The 25,781-nt window shown below is 42.3% G+C and overlaps 1 protein-coding gene across 14 annotated transcripts in view; it reads right to left on the bottom strand.

Annotated features, from left to right (window-relative positions):
* TIAM1 (TIAM Rac1 associated GEF 1) overlaps positions 1–25,781 on the bottom strand; it is a 172,436-nt gene that overhangs the window by 32,450 nt on the left and 114,205 nt on the right. For all 14 annotated transcript variants that reach the window (XM_085241793.1, XM_085241807.1, XM_085241798.1 and 11 more), the window contains 8 exons: positions 25,040–25,225; positions 22,365–22,511; positions 20,395–20,469; positions 19,185–19,355; positions 13,349–13,453; positions 10,005–10,086; positions 4,919–5,005; positions 1,186–1,410 (listed from right to left, as the gene is read on the bottom strand). In XM_085241793.1, the coding sequence (XP_085097919.1) occupies positions 1,186–1,410; positions 4,919–5,005; positions 10,005–10,086; positions 13,349–13,453; positions 19,185–19,355; positions 20,395–20,469; positions 22,365–22,511; positions 25,040–25,225 (1,078 nt within the window). The remainder of the gene's footprint in view (positions 1–1,185; positions 1,411–4,918; positions 5,006–10,004; positions 10,087–13,348; positions 13,454–19,184; positions 19,356–20,394; positions 20,470–22,364; positions 22,512–25,039; positions 25,226–25,781) is intronic.

Here is a 25,781-nt window from a genome sequence, read left to right on the forward strand (position 1 = left end):
GTGTGCACCCGGACCCCCAAAGAAATCCCTGTACTGGATGACTACAACTATCAGAGAGACACCTGCTGGGAGAAGGCTGAAGGCTGACCTGAGTCCCAATAAAATGCAGCAACAGCCCCTCCTGCTCCAAATGCCCTAAACAAAACCATTTCACAGATGTCAGAACAATTATTTTGACATTTATGAAACCTGTACTCTGGGGCAAATACTAAATACTTTGACATATTCATAAACCATTTACTTTTGACTGGAAGCCAAAATTTGCCTCAGCTTTGAATAAACTGAGTTATCCAAAAACTACTTGGTTTTGGCCATTTCACACATTTTTCCTGATTTTTAAATTATTCCAAAAAACAAACAAACAAACAAAAAAAAAACCCTTAAAGCACACAGGTATATATGATATCCTCTTATCTTTTGAAATAGGGGGGACATTTAGAAATGAGGAGACACAGTGTAAGAGCTTTCCTGCAATTCTCAGCACTGCTGTCTCAGACACACAGTGGCTATTAACTGCCCAAGGTGTGGGCCTGCTCTCCCACAGCCACTTCTCTCTTTGTCCTCATCTAGTTTAGGAAGCCAAGCTACTAGCGAACAGTTTACATTCTCTAGAGGTTAACTGTCTGCCATTCAGTTCTCTGAGCATCACAGTGATGTGCAGATGTGCCCCTACCCATCCCAGAGTGCTGTGGGACCAGGTAGGCACATTTGGTTCTAATGCCAAGCTCTACCTTGAGGGGTTTTGAACTGTCCCTGTTAGTTATTCATGTATTTCATCAAATACATGGGGCTCATGGCTGATCCCAGAGAGGATTAATGCTTATTCCCTCTTCCTTCCCTGCTATGCATATACCTGAGGGCAAATCCAGAGGTAAAGATACCTCCTGTGCAGGCCCAGAAGTAAGTGAGCAGTCAGGTAGGTACGTGACATGCTGGATGCACAGGTAGATGATGGGACACGCATGCAGGGATTACTTATTTCACAGTCTAACTGTGTACACAGTCATCCTTCACTGCTGACGCAGATTATACCTTACAGCTTCCAGATCTCATTTATTATCTACCCAGTGCACTCAGACTGTAATTCTTTTCATCACAGAAGTTACAGACAGCGATCAATGGGACTGCAACAGCATACTGGAAACACCAATCCTCTTCTGGTAACTCCTACATTGAATCCAATACCTTGGTTGCTTCCAGAAAACACCAGTGTGCTGTCACTCAAGTCAGACGGGTTTTCCAAGCGACGTGGTGGTGGCTGCATTAATTTTTGCCCTTCCTCTATCTCAGGATAGGTACGGACAGTAAGACACAGTGAAGGCTGAATGAGGACGTCTTTCAGCAAAGCTGAGTCCAGATCTTCGGCAGCTTTCTTGTTAATTTCCACAATTTCATCACCAGCTTTCAGGCCTGAAACATAAAAAGGAACAGGTAAGACTTGCACAGTGACACGACTCACAGACATCAAGGAGCTCAGCTCAGTATTTATAAAGTGCCAGACAGTGCTATGTCTAGACATTAAATAAACGTGTATGATTGCAAATCATATTGAAATTGGATGGACTTTACACAGATCTGTTGTTAGGCTGGTATTCCAGTATCCATAAGCATGTAATACCCATGAAGTTCCTCACAAGGTATCAAAAGAAACATATCCTGTCTTTCTTCACATTACTCCGCAAGGGGGACAGCTGCTGTGCATCAAGCCATTGTACTAAACATATTCCTCATACATAGGTGCATGCTTAAGGACAGAGGCAGACCTTGAGGTTCTGCACACAGGACAGAGGAAGGACTGGGCCAGGTGAAGCAATGTGAGTTAGGTCTGTCCCTCTGCTCAGGGGAGCAGGGGTTCTCAACGAGCAGCCCAGCTAATCTCCCAGAACTGCTACATCAGCTGTACTGCTGGACAGAGTTGAGTTTTGCTTTTAATTTTCTGTACAAGCGCATGCTTTCATACAAAGTGATCGCCTACTGATGCACCTAAGAGGAAAGATAACATTTTGCATTTTGCACTCAACCTGTGTGGGACTCCAGACAGCATCCTCTCTGTCCCTATCTGAATAACATCTCAACATACAGATCTTCTACAAAGGCAAATTTTAACATTTGGTAAGTTAGCCATGTTCTTTTCAACCTTTTCAAGAGGTATTTATAGCCCCAGCACCCAAGGGAAAAGGGGATCTGCAGAGGAAGCAGCTGACTCCCACTGGCCTCAGGGTGATGGAGAAATGTGACAGACAGTTTGCAGCCCTCTCAAGTGCAGCAGGAGACCTGACCTTTCCCTTGGCCTGCCGAAAAGTGACAACAGTGGACTGGGCCAGGGTTTAAACCCAAACAAATTCCAGAGTCAGTCAGCCTTTAGGTCAGTCTTCAGGACTGCACTCATCACTGAGGTTGATGGCAGCAGTCCTCTGCAGGCATTTGCCCCGGAGAAGACAGAAGAGTGTACTCTGCAATGGCCATAAAAGGGACCATTGTGGCATCCCAGTCACCATTCTTGCACTTACAGGGTGGAAAGCTGGAATTTACTGGGTCAAAAGAGCTGCTCCTTGCAGGTGACCTATGCTATCTGATCTGTCCTTGCAGGTTCCATGTCCATCCTTAAGCCACAATGAGAGGTCCAACTCAATGAGCCTGAGTTGTAAGTTGTAATCATCCTCCTGGAAAGATTACCTATCCTCATCTGAGAAAGAAACGTGGTGGAAGGGGGGAGGCTAAAGGGCTTCAGCCTTCTGTAGGAAAATTGCGATCCCTCTTAAATGCATGTAATTGTGCCCAGAAACTGTAGCACAGAGCACAGTTTCAGAAAGAATAAGGTGAAATAGATAAAATAGCTCCAAAGTAAATGGACTGTAAAATCGTATTTGAAATGAGCACAAAACAAAGCAAGTCAAGCATTTTGCATTATTTCATTTACTCTACTTAGTGATGCTATCTTATAATAGTAGTGCATTAATATGTCTGTAACCATAAACATCACATCTCGGGCTTCGTTTACTCCTTGTAAGTCATGCTTTGAATCATTTGGGATGAAGGAAGACGTATAGCTCCATACTATCAAGTATCTCAAATTCCAAAAATGGCCAAGCTCATGCTCATGCTCATACCAACAGGAAAAATAATCATAAAAAGAATCAGGAGAAAATAAAATTTAAGAGTTTTCCATTCGGAATAAAAATTGAAAAGGAAATATTGTAACTCTTCTTGTTAAATTTATTATAGGAAGTGCAGTCAAATGCAAGCATAAATGTAAATAATGGGAGGAAGAAAGAGCTTTCCTCTCTGCTAACTATGCGTATCTTCTCATAATATCCTGCCAAATACTGTCAATACAGAAGTGGCTTTTTATATCTATTACGAAAAGCAATGTATCACTGACAGCATGTTTTAGCACTTCAGCCCCACAGGAGGCAGTGTGCATCCATGTATTCATTTAAATTGCCATTCAAACATTTCCTGAAGGCAAAACAAGAAAGCCCTGTTGCTGTACCCCCAGCCTCCTCCTCATTTTCTCTTTGTTCTCCACAGGAAGCCCACAGAGGTTTACTTCCCTAGTGCAGGCTGGCAGAGAGCTGATCTCAAGCTCTTGTTCAGGGCTGCTGGCAGAATCTCCATCCCATCCAACAGGGAATTACCACCCGCTGTGTGGGGCTGAGGTGGAGTGAAGAGGGACAGTACAGAGAAAAACGGCCTTCTCAAGCTTTACTGACACGCAGAAGCCTCCAGAACCCCCAGGTGGTTTTCTTCAGGTGAAGTTAGAAGCTACAACTGAACAAAACTCCAGGCTCCCTGCAGCCAAAACCACTCCCCTCAGTCTCTCTCAGCTTCAGTCCTTCCCCTCTGCCACTTTTGCCACTTGCTTCACTGCAATGCAAGCCAAATACACTTGCTAGTGGGTCAGAAAACCAGTCAAACAGTCAAATGCGTCTGCCTCAGCAGTTTTCTAGCAAGACAGTGAGCTGAAGCAGTCAGCTCCAGCTTGGGAGAGAACAACTCCCATTGCTTTCAGCAACTGCAAGCAGTTGAGTAAGCTCTGAACTACCACAAAACTCTGAAGGTGTTTTCGAGGACTCAGAGTACTAACGGGCTATGATGAGGTGAGAATCTTCCTACTCTTCTTGTTCCTTGTATCACTCTTTAAAATTTGCAGGTCTCCCCGACAAGCCCCTCTTGTGACTGTAGGAGCAGCACTGCCAGCACACTGGAGAGAGCAACAAACAGGAAAAAGCAGCAAGGGCATGGTGTTGTCAGGGTTAATTTCAGCTTGGGTAAGATATGGTGGAACCATGGTGGTGAGGCACTGGCATAGGCTGTCCAGAAAGGTGGTGGATGCCCTGTCCCTGGAGACACTCAAGGTCTGGCTGGACAGGGCTGTGAACACCTGATGGAGCTGTAGGCGTCCCTGTTCATTGCAGGAGGACTGGATCAGATGGTCTTTAAAGGTTCCTTCCAATTCAGGCAATTCTATGGTTCCTGCTCTGTGCTGGGATGAGCCTGACAACATAGTTCTGCCTGCAAGTTTCTGTTGCTTTTATGCTTTCTGAAAAGGCTGGGCACAAAAATACGGGCAACAGTTCCAGCCACAGAGGATAACAGGATAGTTTCTACCGTATCTGTTCATTTTGCAGTGACTGACTTGAGAGGGCTCCTGGTCTTCTTTCCAGCTGCAAAGAACCCTCTTACATATACAGTAACTCAAAATTAAAAGAGGTTGACTATACAGCACAGCTGATCCCAAAGAACAACCAAGCACCTGGTACCTCAAGTTCTTGACAAAAGAGCATGATCTCTTCTGGACTGGGATCCTGAGTTTGGTGTGTTTATAGAATTCCCATCCCAACAATCTCATGGTCTACACCAGGACAAAAAATAACGAGACAAACAACAGTAAATGTAAATTAAAAATGTCTTTTACCTTTCTTGAAAGCTAGGCCTGTCTCTTTGACACCATTCACATACAGACGACGAATCCCTTCTTCTTCCACAGAGGACAAAGAGAAACCTAAGGAGATACCCAGTCACATGGTTAGAAAGCACCAAGCAACTCCAGTGTTTCCTCACAACAACGTGCACTAAAGGGAAGGCAGTGCTATGCCTTTTCTTGACGAAGTAGTTACAAACTTTTCCTTTCTTCCTTTCTTTAAACCTTTACAAATGCTGAAAAGTGAAAAAGCATCTTTAAGAAAAAACTCAATTTCTAAGTTTCTACATAAATCATTTACAGTTTTATTTAAGTATATCACAGCTGCAAAATGTTGGAACACACTTCAAATTCCCTTCTCAAAGGTCATTTCAAGAAGTTTGCTGCTTGCAGACAAAAGCTGTACAGTGCTGTGTTTTGCGAACCAAACCAACAAAAGCCAGGAAGCTGACAGTATGGCTGACACACCATCATTAACTCATACAGTCTACAACAATGTCTCTACAGTCAACTTCTGCTTTTTGAAGTTTGTAGAAATGTTGCCTTTCCCTCTCCTCCATTCTTTTCTCAGTTTCTCCTGGCACGATCTGTGTAACTTGCCAAGTTTCAGCACACTTTTTATAGCTGCCCCAGAGACCTACTGAACAATCTTATAATGGAAGTACTGACAAAGTCTTGATTTTAACAGTGCAAATGTACTGTTACATTTGGTCTTGGTGATTTTCTTGCCATTTGTGTTTGACTTGTGTAAGATAATAATGTGTAAAGTAAATACAATGTGTTTAGTTAAACAGGTCTTGCTTATTTACTGTTGAGTTATCTAAAGCTGAACATTTGCCTTTCTGAAACTTCATTGCTCCCTAAATGGGTATAGGCAACCATTTGCTCTATCTTCTTCCAACTAGAAAAACATTTGCAAATCTCTAGGGGGGGAGGTGCTTGTTTGACATGGAGCCACCAGCCAAGAGGAAGCAGATGTGCTGGGAGCCCATTCTGATTTGAGGACTCCCTTCAAGCTGATGGTTATGGACACAAAGTCATTTCTTCTATATATCATTTAAAAAGAAAAGGAGGGGGAAGAATGTGTCAGCCTGGAAGCTAGCAGCATATGGCCCTCTGTGGCTTACTGAGTTCCTCAGCCTGAATAAAACAAACTTTGTGAAGCTCACTCAATGCGGTTGCTTTGGCAGAGAAAAACTCTTAACTAAACAAAAGAGCAGATGTAAAAAAAAATAGTAGCATTTGATTGTCATCACTGCAAAGCCTACCTGGAAAACCTAAACCACAGGCATGGTGGTGCATACTCAAGACTGCTGTTTGAGTCAGCACAAATGATCAGCTATTAAAACAATCACCATTTTGCAACTGAAATGCTGTTTTGCTATACAGCCTCCACTCCAACTACCATACAGTTAAAGCAAAGCTGAAATGCATCTCACATTCTTCTTGTAGCTAACTGGGAGATGATGTCCAGCCTGTTTCAAGCTCCCCTCTTTTCCATGAGAAAGCAACTTCCCCGTCCAAACTGTCAGGGCTGTGAGCTTATATAGTTGCATTTTAATTCAGCCAAGGCAATAATTACTGGCAGAATGTACGTAAGGAGCCATTACACATGCTTTCATCAGCTTTAAGAGATAAGAGATAGGCAGCCAGCAGCCTCAGAATGACCATCTCACAAGTCTACTTAACCCCTCCGCAGACAGGGTGTGTGAGCATACTCCAGGTATGGATAAACAGAACTCTGTTGCCACAGTAGCAGCAAATCCAGTGTCTGGATTTGGTAAACAATTTGGAGGAGCACTCCTGTCCCTCTGCAGTGCTGCTGCCAGTGCTTTCGCAGCCAGGCAGAAAAGCAGAGCAGGGAACACACACATATATGCTTGTGTATGTATGTATGTCTAGTTTGTATACATGTATGTTTGTCTAGTTTGTATACAGACATGGTACAAATGTGCAGCTTTTGTCTGGATCGACTTTCCAGGTGCTTCACACAAACACGTGTACTAGCACTGCAGGAGGCAGGAGTGGGTGGAAGTGACAGTGATTGCATAAGCTGCCATCACTGCCAAAAAGATTACTATCAAACTGTGCATGGACCCTGAAACACAGGTGTTAAGAGATGAGCGGTGACCCTGACAGAGCCTTTTCTTCACTGAAAAGTTTTGATGACAGGAGAACAAAAGTGAGCATTAAAGAGCGCACATAGTCACACCAAAACAACACAACATCAGAACAAACCTGCTTCCACAAAAAAAAACATCCCCTGGGACGGACAGTTGCCTAAAAAAGGATTAGTATAGGGATGCTCCTCATGCACACATGCGCTGGAAGCAGAGGGTTTTTAGTGGGAATGCTCTCTGATTTCTGTACCAGCCTTGTATGAAGAGGCTGGTACTGGTGTAAGAGGCAAGTATGGATATGCCAAGACAGCACAGCAATAGCAACCAGTTGGCAGATGTCATGAAGGCAATGGCCAGATACTTCAGAAATGTCTCTTACTACAAACACATAAGCAATCAGAAACACTCCAAAGTGCCCCCCAGATGAGTCTTCCCTGAAATGCTGTGCTCTGTCCTCTTGGTGTCACTTCAACTCAAGTTTGCTCAGACACGAGAGCAAAGCTGCTCCAAGAGCCTGCTAATGCCTGTAGAAGCAGCTCTGCCACCTTGCTGGCACCAGGATCTCTCACCTGGCTGTAAACAGCTTGTAAAGCCAGCATACAGCTGTTCACTTATTATTTTACTTTGCTAGGCTAGTGAGCTGGATTGGCCAGTCTAATTGAACCCTTCGTGAAAGCATTTCATCTCCCCACCTTTGATGCTGTCTGTTAAGTGGAGATAACAGCTCTAAATCCACATTGTCAGGATTAAGTAACAGCTGCTTGTGAAGTATCTTGAAAATTCAAGGTGATTTACAAACATTACTGTTGATATAGCTGGAATACTAGGAACAGCAACAGTTAATGTCACTATTTTCATAATCTCATTTATTTTCTTCTCATTTTCATGAAGACTTTTCCAGTTCTTCTGGACACTTGTTCTAAAAATGTGCAAGAAGTATGACAAGGGTTGAACAAAGCTGCACAGAAAAAAAAAGCAATCAGGAGAATGAGAAATCCCTCAGCACCATAGATGTTCAGCTGTGGTGCTGGCTCCTGACCCTGTTCTCAGCACATGATGAACAGGGGCTGAGCTTCTTGCGTTGCCCGGCTGCTTAAGAGCCAGCATGAGATGTAAACCTTCTCATAGAAGGACCTAGGCAGAGATGATTGGAGACATTACAGCCATGTTATTGATTTAGACTTCTTTCAAAACAAAAGCAATACAAAGAAATCTTAAGCAATCCTGTTAAAAAGAATCCATGCTGCAACTATAAAGCTCTGATCTTTGTATTGCCATACCTCATGAAAGTGCTTTTAATTTACTTTCTGTTTTGTAGAAGTGTGTATAGGCAACATTAATTCCACACAGAGACTAAAAGGACTAAAAACTCTCATGTACTTAAAAATACAGCACTGGAAAGGATTGCAGAATGAATCACACCCTACCCCAGCACCAAGACAGGACCAACACAGCTATTTCATCCTCCTTTGCTCCCCTGCAAGCAAGTATTTCAGTACACACTTGTCACTGAGTGACCATACAGTACTGTTTCTGAGACACATGCAGACTATAGAAATCCTGCAACCATCTAAAGTCAATGCAAGTTTGCCATTTTCTTTCAGTGAGTGCAAAGTCAGCTTTTTTTGGGGTGCACTGAGCACTTGCTCTTTGAAGGGTCAGAGCTGCTGACCAGATACATCCCGTGTCTCATGCAGCTGATTCCCTTTCGCAGGACATGACAGTGTGTTTCATTGTCTTTCCCATCTATCACAGAAAACAGAAAGGGAAAAGGGAAAAGAGAAACGGGAAATGCCACAATTCCCCTTGTTCTTGCAGTGCTTTCAGCCACAGTGTAATTATTTAACCTAGGGCCATTGCTGTGCTAGTTCATATTTCTTTCTCAAGCCGTCAGCATTCAAACCACAGTCAGCACCATTGCTTTGTAGCAGAGCTCAATATTCAGAAGGCCGGCAGCTGCATAATAAGCAGTTCAGGGATTTGGAATTATTCTAGTCATTAAAACACAATATTTAGATAAACAGTAAAAAGATGCAGATTGACTTCCCGCAGGGTAGGTTGCTCGAATAATGTTTAAAAACACTACCAAACTGTAATTGCTAGACCAAAGGGCAAACTTGCCAGGCTGGAGGTCTGCAACTTCAAATACTGAAGAGATAATATGACTGCCTCCACATAAAGATTGGGAATTTTGCTGAAATTACACAAGGAGGACTTCCTCCGCTTCCATCCAGATCTATACGACAGGTTGGATTCCAGCTCCAGGAGTTCATAGACGCTCCTGGAGAACCCGGTGTGCACCGGGGCCAGGCTCTCCCAGCCTGGGAGCACCGGGGCAAGATGAGAACCCACCTTGTAGAACTACAGCAGCCAGGGAAAGGGGCCAAGGAGCCTCTCCTACGCCAGCTGCCCAGCCACAGAGTTGGAGGGGCCTCCCACCCTCAGCGATGCTCCTGGCTCTGTCCCTTCATAGCCAGGGGCACTGGGAGAGGGAGGGCTGAGGAGGGGGAGAGCCCACTGTCAGTCTGTTGGCAGCCCTTTCTCAAACCCCAGCTCCATGGCAGAGTCCCTGTGAACACCGCAATGCAGGCATTCTTGTAAATGTGACAATCAGCAAAGGATGCTGCTTCCCGCCAGCGCTCAGTCCCACAACTTCCGTATGTGGTGCTTTGAGAAACTACAAAAACAAGAAAACATTCGTTCCAAATGCCACCATAGCTCTCATCAAAGAGCTCCATATCCTACAGCTTGAGCACCAGCAAAGAAACGTATTCACTGTGTCACACGTAAAACAACGCTGCGTTAGGGCAGGGGAGTGAGCTTTCTGTAGATGGCACAGGAATCAGATGTGCTCTCCTTATTTTGCTCAACAGGCCTCTCAGGTGTGTCAGTCAATGGCAAGCACACACACCTAGAACTGATTCGGTAGGAAGATTAAAACAAAAGGAAACAAAACTTACCATAAATATCAGAGGACGTATCAGACTTCTCTATCTGAATATGCTGCGTAATTTTCTGACAGATTTCTATTTCTTTGTAGAGCTGAGCAGAAAAAAGATACACAGAAATAAGTTACTGTGGGAGAACACATTAACTGTAATCATATTGAACAGTGTTCTTCTCAGGAGGAGGGAGAAACAGACCATGGTCATTACTTATCAGGCAGTTTTTCCCCACGTGTACAAAACATTAGTTGTGTTGCTATGCTTGACTGTTAGAAACTAAAGAGGAATAAGTAGTACTTTGCTACTTGCCAACATAAAAGTAATAATACATTTATTTCACTCCATCAACACAATTTTGAGTGCACGAGAAAAAGAACTTCCATTCCTCCTTCTGTATTTAATGGGAAGTTATCCTTTAATGTTAAGCATGTATATTATTTACATTAAGACACTGCAAGAATTCAATTATTTTATAGCACTAAAATTCTAAGTAGGAATTTTCCTTCTTAAAAACATTTCTCAATTGTTAGAAGATGATTGGATTTTAAATGCAGTTCCTTTCTCACCTTTCACACGTTAATGTTTATTTCTATCCAAGCCTTTGAAATCATCATTAACATCCTTCCTGGGAGAGCAGCACCAATTCACACCTCTGGGCAGCATCCAAGCACACTCTGTGGGAATCACTCTGCCTTTCAGGAGCTGAGCAGCCCCCCAGCTGCAGCCCTGTACTCTGCTTACACTGCCAGCAACAGGAATTACCCTTAAATCTTTTGCTTCGTGCTACTTACTCTTGTATCCCAGCCCTGCCGCTCAGCTCCTAACAAATGAGGTGGTACTGGGGCCTGTCACAACAACCCAGGTAGGGAAATTCCATTTTTCCAGATAGTCTCTGAACTCGTATCTCTGGGAGGCAGCCCTAGCTTTCCCGAAGCCATACTGACAGCCGTGGTCTCAGCATAAGTTTGAAGCTGTTTTTTCCATAGCACATGCTACAACTTCAGTAACAAGCCATCCTTCCACCTTTGGAAAAACAACCTTTGGAAAAAATCGTAGCCACAGAAGAAAGAGAGCTCACAGGCAAATATTAATTCTGTCAATGTGGTTAAGACTGTAAAAAACCAACCACAATAATTAAGTGACATTTTGAAATTAAGTGACATGAGTGTTTGGACTGAAGCATTTAATCCATTCCCTTAAAAAAGTAAAGTAAGTCATTAGGAAAGGTTTCTCTCCTGCTTCTACCAACACTTACTCATCTGTTTAATGCAAATATTAGGCATAATGGAACAGATGAATACCCATTTAAGTGGTTGTGTACAGCAAGATAAATGTAAAATTCAATGAGGATGCCATGCTAGCAGTACTTTTAAAATGCAGTTTTCAAAGATAGAAACATATTATTCAACACTTGAAAATGAGTCAAATGACATTCACAAAATCTCAACCAGATTTTAGTAAACATTTTAAAAAGAGGGGAAGGCAAAAAACAAGTGAAAATTGCATTGTTTTCAGAACAAAAACTGGTTGAACTCTGCAGCCATCCCAAGGAGAATTTAGCATTCAAGGGCAGCGCTGCCCCCTCCATCCACTTCAATCTCTTTGCTGCCCCTGGTGCTTCTCATGGCAGTCTGGGGATATTCATCATTACCTTCATTTCCTCAAGCCCTTCACCTGCTTGCATTTTTTCCTCTAACACTTTGGTCCTGTCACAGCATCCTTTCCCAATGCCACCAGCCTCACCCCATCCTACCATCATCCACCCCATCCATTTCAGAGGGGCCTCCAGTCTCCTTTTCCCATCTGAAAGTGCCATCAATATCCTACCCAGAGTAAGAAGTCTGGCACGTCAAGCTCCAGCCCAAACATTCCAACACTTCATTTACAATAGAAGGTGCTTAAACTGCCTGGTGTAGCACCTAATGCTAAATAGCTGTCCCCTAGCCCTTAGTAACTCTTATAACACACAATAAACGAAGCACATGAATTTTTGAAAGGCTGTGTTGGAAAACAAAGCATCATCATGTATGTTTTGGAAAGGAATGGAATATGGTTGTTTAATCTCAGCTTCTTACTTAAATCGTTTGTTATATTCTTCAAGAAAAAGGATTATCATCCTAAGAAATTACCTTTCCCACAGTAATGTATTTTGAAAGCATTTTAGTAGAGGGAAGATAGCTCTGGCAAGATGACATCAGCACTCGCCTGTTATAAACACTATTTGGGCGACCACAGAAATAGAGCCATTACTTTTATCACTGCAAGAAAATCATCTAATTTAACACCTGAATAAAAGTAACTCATATTTTCTCATGAAACCAGCACACAGGCACACGCACAAGTGCACAGACCTTTACCAATACTACATTAGGTACGATCCTATCTATACTGTAATCTTTCAGCACACACATAGTGCTACTGACCGTAGAGTTTAATTTCAGTTTTCCTCAGAATAAACAATAACTGATAGCTCTGTCAACCCTATATCCCCTTAACATAAAAAAGTCAAAGCCAAATCTGTCTCCTCTGAGTCTTAATCCTTCACAGCTACGTTTCACTTCCCACTTTTAGTACTTTCTCAGTTGTTTTTTTTAACTGTGATAATGGCAAACTGCAGAAGTTCTTTAGTAAATGAACAAAAGCATTCATAACCAGCAAAGTTTTACTTTTTATAAATAAAACAGCCACCAATAAAAAGGACTTTGAAAAGCTTTACAGCATGCATGCGTAAAATCACAGAGCCAAAGCATGACACTAATTCTGTTTGGTCTGGTTTTTTAATCTCTGATTTCAGAATTCCTTTGAAGTCTGCTTTTGAGATTCATGATACGAAGACTTCCAAATGAAGCAATTAGGAATGTATATTCTCACACAGCTTTTTAACCTCAACATTTACCATCCCATACAAAAATATGAAAACCACCAAAGACCAAAGCAGCAAAAACAACTTGCACCCTCACTCTCTCTCTTAAAAAAATCAAAGTGATCTGAACAAGAAGCACTGAGGTTTTAACAGGACGTCTTTAAAACAAACAAGGAAAATACAAACAAGAGGAACAGGCAGCCTTGAGAGAAATTAAGGTTAAATGTACATTGCCGTGACCTTCACCCCATTACTAGTGGCTGTTCCTTCTCTCTTCCACACAGACCTGTAAGTGCACAAAAGTAAGCAGAACACAACTCTTTCCTCAAGATGAAATGTTTGGAGGGATTACCTTACTGCAGGCCAATTGCAATGGCCTGCACAGCTACATAATTGCAAGTTAAAAAGCATAACTGAATATTGGAAATACCAAATGAACACTAATTAACAGTGTCCTACACAGTGTCATCTAATTTTGTTTAGGAGGTAGCATTACCAGTTCGTAGATATCCTCCTCTTGCTTTGGTACATAAAACTGCATCTGGTTTTCAATCAGGAATTTAAGACGTAGGTAGTGAGCAGAGTGATCCAGCTGGTGTGTCTGCAAGAAATGGAGAAGAGGCTTTGTAAGACAAGAGCAATGGCTCACATTATCTCTAATCAGAAAATCGCATGACATTCACAGAGAGAAAAAAGTGCCCCAGCATCATCTGTCATAAGAGACCCATGTTCTCCTAATTTCAACAAGAATCTGAAGCTTCCCCTCTTCCCCAGAAGTAAGAGTTTAAGGACAGTGCTACTACTCTGACCAGCCTCTTCAATTCTGTTTATTTTGCAGTTCTGCTCCATCCCAGGCTATTGCAGAAATAAGCAAAAACTATTAAAGCAAGGATATGGAGCATACCCATGTATACAAAGTGCATTTAAAATTGCAGGAAGGAAAACAAATGTTCTGCTAACAAAAAAATGTGACAGAAAAGTCTTTTCTGTGGATTTTTTTGGTTGGTTGGTTGGTTTGTTTTTTAGCATCTTCATAATTTAACAAATATGCATGGTGTACAAATATATATATACACGAATCCTCTACATTCAAAACAACACAGGATAGGTTGGCTTAAAAAGGGTGAAAGAAGCTGAGAGTTCTATACTGGACTACATCCTAGTGGAAACAGGTCACACCATTTTAATGAGTTAGTCATAATTAGCTGAGGATATAGCATTTGGTCTGGGAGATGTTAATGACCTTTTTTCAGCACGATTAATAAGTTCAATTTAAGCAGAGGTTAATGCAGTGTGTAATCAAAACACATTTGGAATGATGATAAACACAAAGAACGTCATTCAGAAGTTACTTTCAAAGTTCATAAACTGTTGACTTAAGCTAGTGAAAAACCCAGAAGTGATTCAGAAATACAGGAGGTAAATTCACCTCACTCACTTTAGACGTCCCACAATTATAAACTTTTATAAGTCTGCCTTTTCATCTTTTATCAGCAAATTACCAAAATTTCCCAGGTTGCACAAAAAACAGTGGCTCATCTGAAAATTTATGGAACAATGTCATTATTTCCTACTGGTTATGTGTCAGACTACTGTTTTTTAAAGGCTCACTTATCCACCTCAAGCCAAGATGATGAAATACTGAGATTCAACTGACTGATGACACAGTACAGATTATGAGTAATGTATACCAAGTGACCTGTGGAGAAGATTGTGCCTTGATTTAGCAAACCCTTCCACAGGTATTCAGAGAACGGGGAATGTTTTTGAAGGTCTGGATTAATCAATGAAACAAAATTGCAACCAATACAAAAATAAAAGACAGATCTATTGCTGTATTGCTGCATTCAGATATGTCCAATTCAAAAAACACACTGTCCTTACATGAAATATCTGAAATGGAGTAAACTCTGTTGCAAATACCTGCTTAATTAAATAAGCAACTTGAAATCAATCAAAAGACAAAATAAAAGAACTGAATATAGGAGAGCCTCACACTCTCTTTCTTTTTTCTTTTTTGATACACATTTTACAACCTTTGCTCACTCTTTACTAACCATTTTTCTTAGTGTTTTTTCCTAGTTTTCCTCCTATATGCACATCCATACAAACACCTCAGAAACTCAAGGGAAGCAGAATTGGTTGTAGCTGTCCAGAAATGACACATAGGAGTGCCAGATTAGTTTCTGGCCAGATTAGTGTGCTACCCCTAGACACAAACTGAAGAGCACCATGCACACAAATTAAACAAAAACAGAGAGGAGAGATAAAAATGCAGATAGCACAAATGAAAAGTGGAGCAAAAAGCCTATGATAAGGCTCTCTGAAAGCCTGTGAAATGCTTGAGCCATTTAAAGTGCTTAATGGGGAAAAAATGCTACATGGAAAAACCATAGTAGCAGAAAAATTAACCATAATCATAGAATCATTAAGGTTGGAAAAATCCACTAAAATCACCTTGTCCAACCATCTAACAGGCAACATGAGAGTCTGCTTTTGCCACTAAACTGCATCTTCTGTGGTCTCCTGTGCTTACGATCTCATATGTTTTCTCCATTTCATAGAGCTTCAGGTACGGCCAAGTGAGAGCCACCCAGCAAATGCTAGGTTGGTCAGATTAAGGCTGTATAATTACATGTGATTTAATAAAGCCCAGGGTTTGGCAAGAGCCCCCTACGCAGTGCTGTGTATTTTTGCTACTTCCACCTCCAACCACCTGCTCATTGCAGCAGACATCCAAAGAGACACTCCTTGGTGTCTGATGGGCTCGTCAGAAGGCTGGCAGGAATTACAATCTGCTGCAGAGGGATGAACCCAGCCCAGGGCCTGGAGGCACTTTGGAGCAGAAAGGCCACAGGCTGCACTCACATATTCCTGCCTCACACTGCTCCTCAAGCCCTCACCTGATACAATCTAAAAAGAGGAGCCTTTGCTGCAAGTGGGTGGCTTGATCTTCTATTCCCAGCAGTCCATAAAAGGGCTGCTGCTGGCTTTGATACAGGCGCAGGAAGAGTTGATGGTGCCTCTGGACTCATACCCATTGGTCTCCGAAGGGAGATTTGCTTGCAAGAAGATTATACAGGCCATTTGAGAGAGCAGGAGGAAGATGACAAATGCCACGCTGAGGCTCTGAGCCATTCCAGAGAAAGGCAGTGCCCAAAGAGGCCACTGGATAAAACATAAGGCATTCACTTCATCCAAGAAGCACCATCAGCTGTGGTGGATCCCATTCATCCACTGCAGTGCAATCCCCCCCGGCGTCAGGAAATGCAAGTCATCACCATTAAGGCTGTGGTGGTGCAGCACATGAGCCATAACATTTAGCTAATTAAAATACGTATACTGCAGCAATGCCTTGTATGCATCACAATTTTACATTAGTTAAACTCTTTGAGATTGAGGCACAATTGTCTAATGAAGAGAAAGGAAAGATTGTCTTGAAGTGGAAACAGGCAGTCTGCCCTAAAAGCCATGCTCTTAACCCACTTTTTTTCTGTTGCTGGCCTAGCTGTGCATCCATATGTGGGGAGGTGGGAGCAGAAATAGTGCAGCTTTAGTATGACTAATATCCGTTCAAGACCACCCAAAACACCTTTAGCAGAGCAAATAAGCATCTTGGTTTGTTTATTTCTCTCCTAATAACTCTGGCTATATCTGGACTAAATTAAGCAGCTAACTCAATTTAAAGCCCAACCTGACAGGTTAACTGATGTGCTCTTGAAGAAGAACTTACAGTCTAGGGTGGGAACCAATTCAAAAAGCTCTGAGTGGTGCAGCGGGGCAGCACCCAACCTGAACTATTCATCCGTTTTGGCACCCTTGTACTGAAAGGGTGGACAGCACTTCCAGGGACCACTCAGCCTGACAGGAGACACGTTCTTCCCCTCCACGTCTTTTGCCTTAGCGAAGGACCAGGACATCCAAGAAAGGGTGTATTTTCTCAGCTTGGTGTGAGAGACTGAATTAGGACTGAAGTTACAGAATCATGGAAACATGCTGGTGAGGCCACCGTATTACTCCAGCTTCACAGTTGTGTGGCCCAAGTCTTTTTGGCTGGAAAACACCAGCTCAAAATCAAAGCAAGCCCACAGAGCATCAGACATAAGTCAATTCTCAGAGAATTGGAGCATAGATCCAAAGACCTAAGGAAAATCTGCTTCTTGTCCCTTTCAAAAACATAAATGGTGAGAAAATAAAAGGCTTTTTGCATCTCACTTCTTATGTACTTCAGTCAAAAGACTAAATGCCATGTAGTCTATGCTCAGTTTTGGTGTTATTCTCTCCATACTGCTTCTGCCTACATCCATATGTACTACGTGCATTTCTACTCAATTTTAAGACATATCATTACGCAAATTTTAGTAATACGTATATATACACGTTCACACCAATAGCTATTATCCATACGAAACAATTTAATGCATATACACTGACTTTTCCTGCCTTCCAAACGATGCTATTAGTTAAATCTTAGGAGAAATCTTTGAGAAACCACTTTAAAATGTGCTTTAGACTCAACTCCCACCAATCTTGAATCATAAAAGTGTCAGCAGCATCCAAAACCTAACTCACTGTATAATAACAAGCAGCAATGTTAGTATAAGAACACATTTTCTACAATGACTTGAGTGCACTTAATGTTCTCTGATAGAATAATCAAGCTCAGTTTAATAGCACAGATAGAGTTATCCGCATCTACAAACATGAAGAGGCTTATATGAAATGTAGATCTTGAAATGTTTACTATACCAGAACTTGACTGGTTCTCAGATGGCAGATGGCAAACTGATGTGAAATGATGTGGATCAGATATTAAAAGGGAAAAAATGAGCTGAATGCAAGAGACAGAAGAAAGAGATTGATTATTAAACATGATAGAAAAGAAGACATCCATCAGTGTTTTCCAGGCTGAAAACTCTGACAGAAAGGAAAGAAACAGATAATAAATAGTTCTTCAAAAAAACACTCACCCACCTCCCCATTTCCTTATACAACACCACCCACCAGAATAAAAAACACAGTGAGAAACCACATCCTCAGCAGGACAACACTGAAACCAATGGAGCTACACCAGTTTACTCCAGCTAAGAATGTGGTCCACTGAGTTAATCACTCTTACCGAAAAGAAAATAAAAGTCCTAAAAATAAATCATTACTAATAATGTGTCATCCAGCTTTCCTATCATGTCTCTCCCCAGAAATGTCATTTTTTCCCAAATACAATGAGGAGCTTTCACAAGCTGTAGCCACCTTTAATGGTGCACCTGGCAGAGGGATGAGCACACTGTATCATTATTCCAAACAAACGCCTTTCTCTCACCATTCTTCTCTTTGGAAGCACATGTAACGTGTTCTGAAAGTCCCCAAAGTTAAGCTCCTGATAGCAATAAATGTTTTCTTTTCTTTTGCTGCTGTTTTTATACAAAAGAGGACTCATTTTTCAAAGCAGCACGTGACACGAGTTGGGTCTAGATTGCAGTCAGCTGGTTAGTGGAAAACATACATTATGCGGATGCCAGATCTGAAAGCTTGTATTTAATTTGTCAAAGCTTTAAACTTCTCTGCTGAGATGCAACTGTTTTTAATGCCCAAATGGCTCTGATATTTCATCTGGCAAAGAAATCCAGGTGGTTTTTCTGCAGATGAAAGCTTTCCTCTCCCTTCCCTCCCACCACCTACGTGAGGCAAGTTTGTCTCTGCAATGCAGGCAGCAAACACTGGTTCCTACTCCTGGCACTGCTGTTCTCTCTCCCACGCCAGTCAGAAGGGAGTAAGAGGCAGGGGGAAGGAAGGAGGAATAACACCTGGAAACAGGGCAACCTGACATGTGAGAATGGGTGGGATCTTGGTGGGATCTTCCATCTGGCAGTGGAGGGAACAGGTGATGGGAAAGCTTGGAGACTGGATGCAGAGAAAGGAAGCAGGCTGGGGAACAAGGGCAAGAGAGAGAGAAGGATCCCGCACACAGCTTGGCCTCCAGTGGAGGGATAGCAGTTAGGTGGGCAGGTGAGAGGCATCAGAGGGTGTGAAGGCATTTCAGAGACTCACGCACAGGAGCCAGAGTGTAAAAGGCAAAAATCAACCCACCTTCTCATGACATGTTTAATTCCAATTGTACAAACTTTTCTTACAGTTTCATTAGCATGATTTTCCTTCACAATTCAGTGTAATTCACATTTTTCATTTAATGTACAGCTGATCACTCAAACACAGTGCAGCCTGAGCACTGGCATAGGAGAAAACCACTGCGAGGTTCATCTGAAAAGGCTGAAACGAAAGGGCTCAGAGTTGCAGACATTTGCCCTGCTCCAGGGCACACTGGCAGCCTTTACCTTGCAAATCATCTCCAGCACATCTCGAGTGGTGTCCCCGGGGCGGATGACTGTCAGAGCGGGCTGGTTGTTCGGCAGGCAGAACCAAGACGGCGTAAAGTACTCATGAACCCAAATATCACAGTCAGGATTGTGCTGATGGACGCTGCTCAGTGCCACTTCTTTTTCCCTCTAAGCAGACAAAATCCATTATGACTAAAGGAGCCAAATAAGATCTTCTTCACCGTGTAAGAAACATTACATGCTGTACAAAAAAGCCCTCTTGTAGTAAAGACATTTTATTCATAAACATAGACTGAGGGCTTGCCTGGACTGGAAAACTTTGCAGTTTTACCTGAGCAATGTAAAGTGTGCCTCTCCAAGCCACCCACACAGCTAAACTGGTGCAATATGTGTATCCTGGGATTTCACCCTATGGCTATTGAGAATGCTAGGAATGCAACAAAAAAAATGAGAGTGATAAAAAGAGTTCTAAAATTAAAACTTGAATGCACTTCATCTCCCAATCCAAAAATAAACCAATCCAAGGCCAATAAAACTGAAGTGTTACATCCAGAAATGCCAAAGTAGCAAATCTTATCACTTATTTTGAATTTCCTGTCTATTGTACATCCAAGTTAGACTATAAGCTATAAATCTCCATGAAGTGATGGGGCTGCAAAATTCCCATTTGCTTCAAGTGGGCTCACGCAGCTAAATACATATTCACTACATGAAGAATGTGCCCCTTAGCACTGTCTTAATGCTGCTTTATAGCTGGTTTTTTCTGGAGAAAAAGAAAGCAACTGTAATTGTTTCTGCAAATGCAAAAGCTTGCAGAAGCACGTGAAAACAAAACAGAGAAACACTGTGCTTCATAGCTGCAGTAGCCCTAAATTATGAAAACCCCATATGGCCAATACCACAATGAGCCATTTCCCAGACCCAGCAATGACTGCTCCTCCTGCGGGCAGGCACCTCCCTAGTGTGCAGTGCTGATACCCTTCTGGGTCTGGCACCTCCTCTGAGCTCAGGATGCCATGCACTGCAAACAGTTTTGATGACAAGCAATCAGTTCAGACTGATTGCGGAGCAGCCACCAGCCCTACAGCATGCAGAGGCTGCTCTCTGCTCCTATCCCAGGGGCTTTGTGTCTCCTTGTGTCCCAAAGCCAATGCTGCATTTAAGCTGTGAATGGGAAGGAGGCAGCTGAAGAGCTGGTGTTTTTTACCTTGCCATCCGGGACTGTATCGTCAAAGATTCCTTCAAGAGATTTCTTTACCGAATCGACTCCTTCACCAAACACCTGAGGAACAGAGCAACTGTGTTTTAAAACACAAGTGTACATCTGCTCCCTGTGCAGGACAAACTAGGGCCTGACAAGATTGATCTGCTGCAAAGGCTGGCAATGAACAATACTCAACATACAAATCAAACTGAGAAATAAAAACATTCATCTCAAAAACACAAAAAATGAAAATATCAGCTGGTTAGAAAGGATGGGGAGCATTGGACAAGCTGGTGACTGGGCACCACACTGAAAGATCAGATGTCAGCTCTGTTTAGTGCTTTGTCACTAGCTTACACTGCAGAGCTAGACACCTTTTACCTCCTTTCGTGCTCAGTTGGATGGCTGCATCACACTGTACCAGACAGGCATCAGACAAAACACACCTGCAAAAAATAGTCTGCCCTGTGCATAGCTCTTAGCTGGTAGCTGAGTGTGAAGGGGAAAAACAAGGTTGTTACTGCAATTGAAACTTATCTTAAAACTGGAAATCTAAAGTTTTATAGCTCTGCATCACCATAGGTTTATGATCGAGTTGCTGGGTTTGACTGTTAAGTATACTGCACCTAAAATGAAGCAGAACCAATCACTCCACTTCAAGAATTTAGAGCTCACTGCTTCAACTTTGCAAATAGCTGCATGCTGCTACATATGAGCTGGGGAAATACATTCAAACATTACATTTCGAGTTTCCCACGCTTTCTCAAAAGTTCATTTTTTGACACTCCCCAGCGCGACTGTTCTTTAACTTGGAACAAAATCCCTCTCCGTGCCTGGGAGTAATGGAGGAGTTATGGAGGTGAGGATGAGGATGGGGAGGAAGCATGAAGAATGCATTTATCCCCACCAAAAGAAAAAGAAGGATGAGCTCAGGAAAAACACAGCACTGAGGAGTCAGCACAGGCAGGATCGTAGCTAAGGACAAGAGACTGTGCTTGATGTGGGGAAAATAAGTACAAAGCAACATGGATGCCTCAGCACCAGCGTGAAGAATTGAGAATGTACTCACAGAGCATCTGGTGCTTCTCAGCAAAACCCAGAGCTCTTGCTCAGGCACTACATCCTAGGTGAACATCTAATGTCTTACTAAAAACAAAGCTAAACAATTTTCCAGCATTAATCCCCTGCTCAACAAACACCCACTGCTGCATTGAAAGAAGGAAGAAGTAATCACGGCGCATGGAACAAAATGTGTCCGAAGCCTTTCCCCCACCTCAGAAAGTGAAAGAAGAGAAAGAGGAGAAAAGCCTTCATTTCCTGCAATTAGATGAGGTATGGCTCTCAAAAATTGAAAGCTGTAATTAGAGATGTTTGGAAAGAATACCAGGGAAGTACCTTCCTACCACACCAAAGCACATTTTCTAGAAACATCTGAGAAGTGAAAGGTTTTCGCTTTTGCTTTTTAAAAATTCAAAGCAAAACAGTGACTGACTCTCCTACATACAAATCTTCTTGTTACTTCAGAAAGTTTTCCCCAGACTTCGCTACATTTAAAATATTTTATAAACCCATACTTTTAATTTAAGAAAACAAAGTCTCCATATTTTTTTTCTTTTTTTTTTTTTTTTGTTATAAAAACTGTTTTTCTTTTACATTGTTGCCTCACTGTTGAGTTTTGGGGAACTATCTCTAGCAAAAGCAGCAAAAATGCAGCAGTAGTAATGCAACCTAATCAGCAAAGAAGGGTATGAACTCCAAATTGCACTTCAGGATGCTGAGGTACACTTATCTGTAATTAGTCACTGATTTTTGAAGAGGATATGGAATGTGACGGCTACACAGCGTGAAAAATTAAGCAGACAAGTTTTAGGTTGGATGTGTAAGTGCTTGGTGTGACTTTTTGCACGAGCTACATTCTGCATGATAACAAGTCAGCTTGAAACCGATTGTGTCACGAACTCCCACACGCTTACCTGATTAATGCTTGGCCTCCCTTGTTTTTTCTTCGAGGTAGTATCCAGCCCCCAGAGAGAAGAAAACCTGCTTCTCCGTTTACTGGCAGATCTGGACATGGCTTGAGTCCTTCTCCTCACACCGGACTCCCCTGTGCGAGCCGCCACCTGTCAGTGCCACATGGTTTCACAATCAAAGGTTGCAGCATCCCACCGCACCACCGCTTACATAATCTAACAGTGAAATATCCTTACAAAAGAGGCAAAGGCTATAATAACAATGCGTGCTCACAACAGGGACAATCTTGCTGCTGCCAGGCTACCTCCTTCTCACTGCAATTTAACTCATTTCTTCCAACATCAAGAATTAAAAATTATTACGGACGGCATCACATGTTTTTTGGCATTCAAGTTGAGGTGTTTTAAAGCAGCTTTCTCAACCCAGAGCAAAACCTCAACGTCAGTGAAAGTGTTTTGGGTTCGTTCTTTTTTTTTTTTCTTTTCATTTTATTTTCTAAGGAGATTTCAAAGCTGGACACACAAAGCCTTCAGAGGGCGGTGAGGCGCTGGCACAGCTGCCCAGAGAAGCTGTGGTGCCCCATCCCTTGAGGTGCCCAAGGCCAGGTTGGATGGGGCCCTGGGCAGCAGAACTGGTGGGGGCAGCACTGCTCATGGCCGCGGGTTGGAGCCTGATGAATCTGTAAGGTCCCCTCCAACCCAAACCATTCTGAGATACAATGATTCTATGAAAGCCTGAGATTTCAAAAACTTAACTTTTTTTTAACAAAAAGTTTGGTCTTTTTCTTTGCTCCTTCCTGTGAAAGCACTCTGGGCATCCTTAAAGATACACAACATCTGAAGGCATGAGCAATGCACAAGAAAAAAAGTGAGTTGAAGTGATCCTTCAAATTAAAACAGTGTTAACTGCTTAGATACTTGAAAAACGGACCGAAGCAACTCCTTCAGAAGAGAAAGCTATTTGCTTTCACTGAGACCAAATATTTGGGGAGCATTATCCAAATAAGGAAGCTCTGGTAGAAATTACTGCAAGCTTAGTCAGAGGTGCTGTGCTTAGGCCAAAGTTTAAGCAGATTTCCCATCCAGAGGTGGAATCAGGACAGTGAGCTCCTCTCTTGTGAAAAAGGGAGTGGTAGAAGATGGCAGGTACAAACGGTAGCAAAAGGCAAAGCTAGACAGACAGACAGACCTACCCTGCAGACTTGGCCAGGCGCTTCCTGGAATGCCTTTGTACTCTATTCCCACACCCAAAACTCACAAAATGTGACAACCCTAGCTGGAACAGCCAAACCTCTGAGTGATCCCTCAAGCTAAGGAGCTGAGAAACTGGTTGTTTGGGTGCATCAGATACAAAAAACCTATATAAAGATGGGAATAACAGAAAGCTGGCTTGTGTACCCAGGGAACCGTCACTATATGAGTAATGGTGATTCTTGTTCAGGAACATTGAGAAATCAAGGAAAAGGAGAACTTGAAATAACAGCTTCTTCCACAGCTTGGCCTTGTGAGACATTTCTTAGCTGTACATGGGACAGTGTGCAGAAAGGCTTAGCCCATCCTCTGCCTAACACAGTGAGGAACATCAAGTGAGCCAGGGCTGTGCTGCTATCACCACGCAGCACACAGCTGGAGCCCGAGAGTCACTGCACCATATCCATGAGGGCACAGAGGGACATGAGAGTCTGCTTAAAGTAAAAGCAAGCACGTGTCTTCTCCAGCACAACATATTCAAAACATTTTTTTTTCACTTGGCTCTCAAGAGACGCCAGCATGAAGAAGCAGATTGTTTTTCAGGCTAACAGGGCTTTGCTAGATGCAAAAAAATAAGCACAAATGTAAATTACAGCCCACCACTTTAAAAAAAAATACATAAATCCACTAGCAATTAACAAGATGATGACGCTAATCTTTTCATGTATAAAAGAATAAAACGCCCCTGACTGAATTACAGCTCTGGATTCAATTGAAGGGTACAGCTGACATCTACAAGACAACAGTGGAGTTCAGCTATTTCTCTGAAGCTCCAGGAGCCCAAGACAAAACTACAGGATTATGATTGAAATTCATTAAAAACCCCACCATGTTACACATGCATGTCCCTGTATTTTTAAAAGCTGTGTTGTTACATTATTTACATTTAAACAACCATTTTAAATATGTCACACCATAAAGAGCAGAGAAGAACATTTCCCCTTCCATGTGGAGCATGAGATGTTGATCACTAGAGACAGGATATTAGACTAATTGGTCAGTAGCTTCATCCATATGGTAGAAAGTAAGCCATGCCCAAGACAATCTAAGCCAACACGTGCTGAGAGCCTCAGAAAGACTCTCATTGACCTCACAGGGTTTTTGGATCAAGCCCATGAACACAGACATCAGAGATGAGCCTGCTCTTTGTGACAGGAAGTCCTGTTTCTAGAAAGCATTTTCAGTGTGCAAAGCTGGAAAATTAAACATGGTTCTTCCGCTTTTGTAACATCATGGCTCGCAAGCATCTGCTTGTTAGCTTACATCCAGGACACATACATCTTTCAGGAAACAGAATAGCCTGCATGCTAAAGTAAGGGCTCACCCCACAGATACAGACTGCTCATTCGCTACATGATTTTTGTAATGGGCACGTGAGGAGATTTTCAGGTTGGCAAAGATGACCCCTGGTTTCTGTCCAAACTTACCAGTGCGTGGAACGAAGAGACTGAAAAGATTCCAAGGCGGCCCATTGCAACTTTAGTTGGACGGCTGGCAAAAGCAAGCAGTCTTTTAGGGTTTGGGAGCTCCCCTCCTTGGAGACTAGCCAAGTAACAGCGGTACCGAAATAGATCCATCTGGAACTGTTCAAGATTTTGTTCCCAAACAAAAATCTGTACACAGAAAAGATAGAGTGAAATGAAGAAGTTTGAAAAATGTCCACTGTTCCCAGCAAAATATATTTTTCACCAGTGCTGATCTTGTTTTCAAAGAAAAGAAACCTCGATTCACTCTTCCCTACGCTCTTCTTCCCAAAAAGGATAAAAAAACCCACAGTTTTTAAGAACTTTTCATTAGATGTAAAACATTTTCTCAGTGTTCAAGGCAGAAGCTTTCTCCTGGGACAACTGCCCCTTTGATACAATGCTAATTAATAGCATTAACATTCCATTTTTAATTTTCTTTGTATTCCAGGATTCCTTACTGAATATTCCCTTAAGAGGCTTCTTTCACGCATCAAGGGCATCTAAGAAACAAGAAGACCAAAAACCACCCACAAAAGTTTCACAAACAGAGTACCCCAAAACAGCTGCAGCAGCACTGCTGTAAGCACAAATGGAGTTCGCTACATTTGAAAAAATGTAGTACACTGGGAATAATTAATCTTACCAGTGGAAGAGCACTGTAATCAGCCTATGTGGGGAATTAAATAATTCAAATTGCTGATAG

This window comes from Meleagris gallopavo, chromosome 1, assembly GCF_905368555.1.
Source record: "Meleagris gallopavo chromosome 1, MGAL_WU_HG_1.1, whole genome shotgun sequence".
NCBI classification, from domain to species: Eukaryota; Metazoa; Chordata; class Aves; order Galliformes; family Phasianidae; genus Meleagris; species Meleagris gallopavo.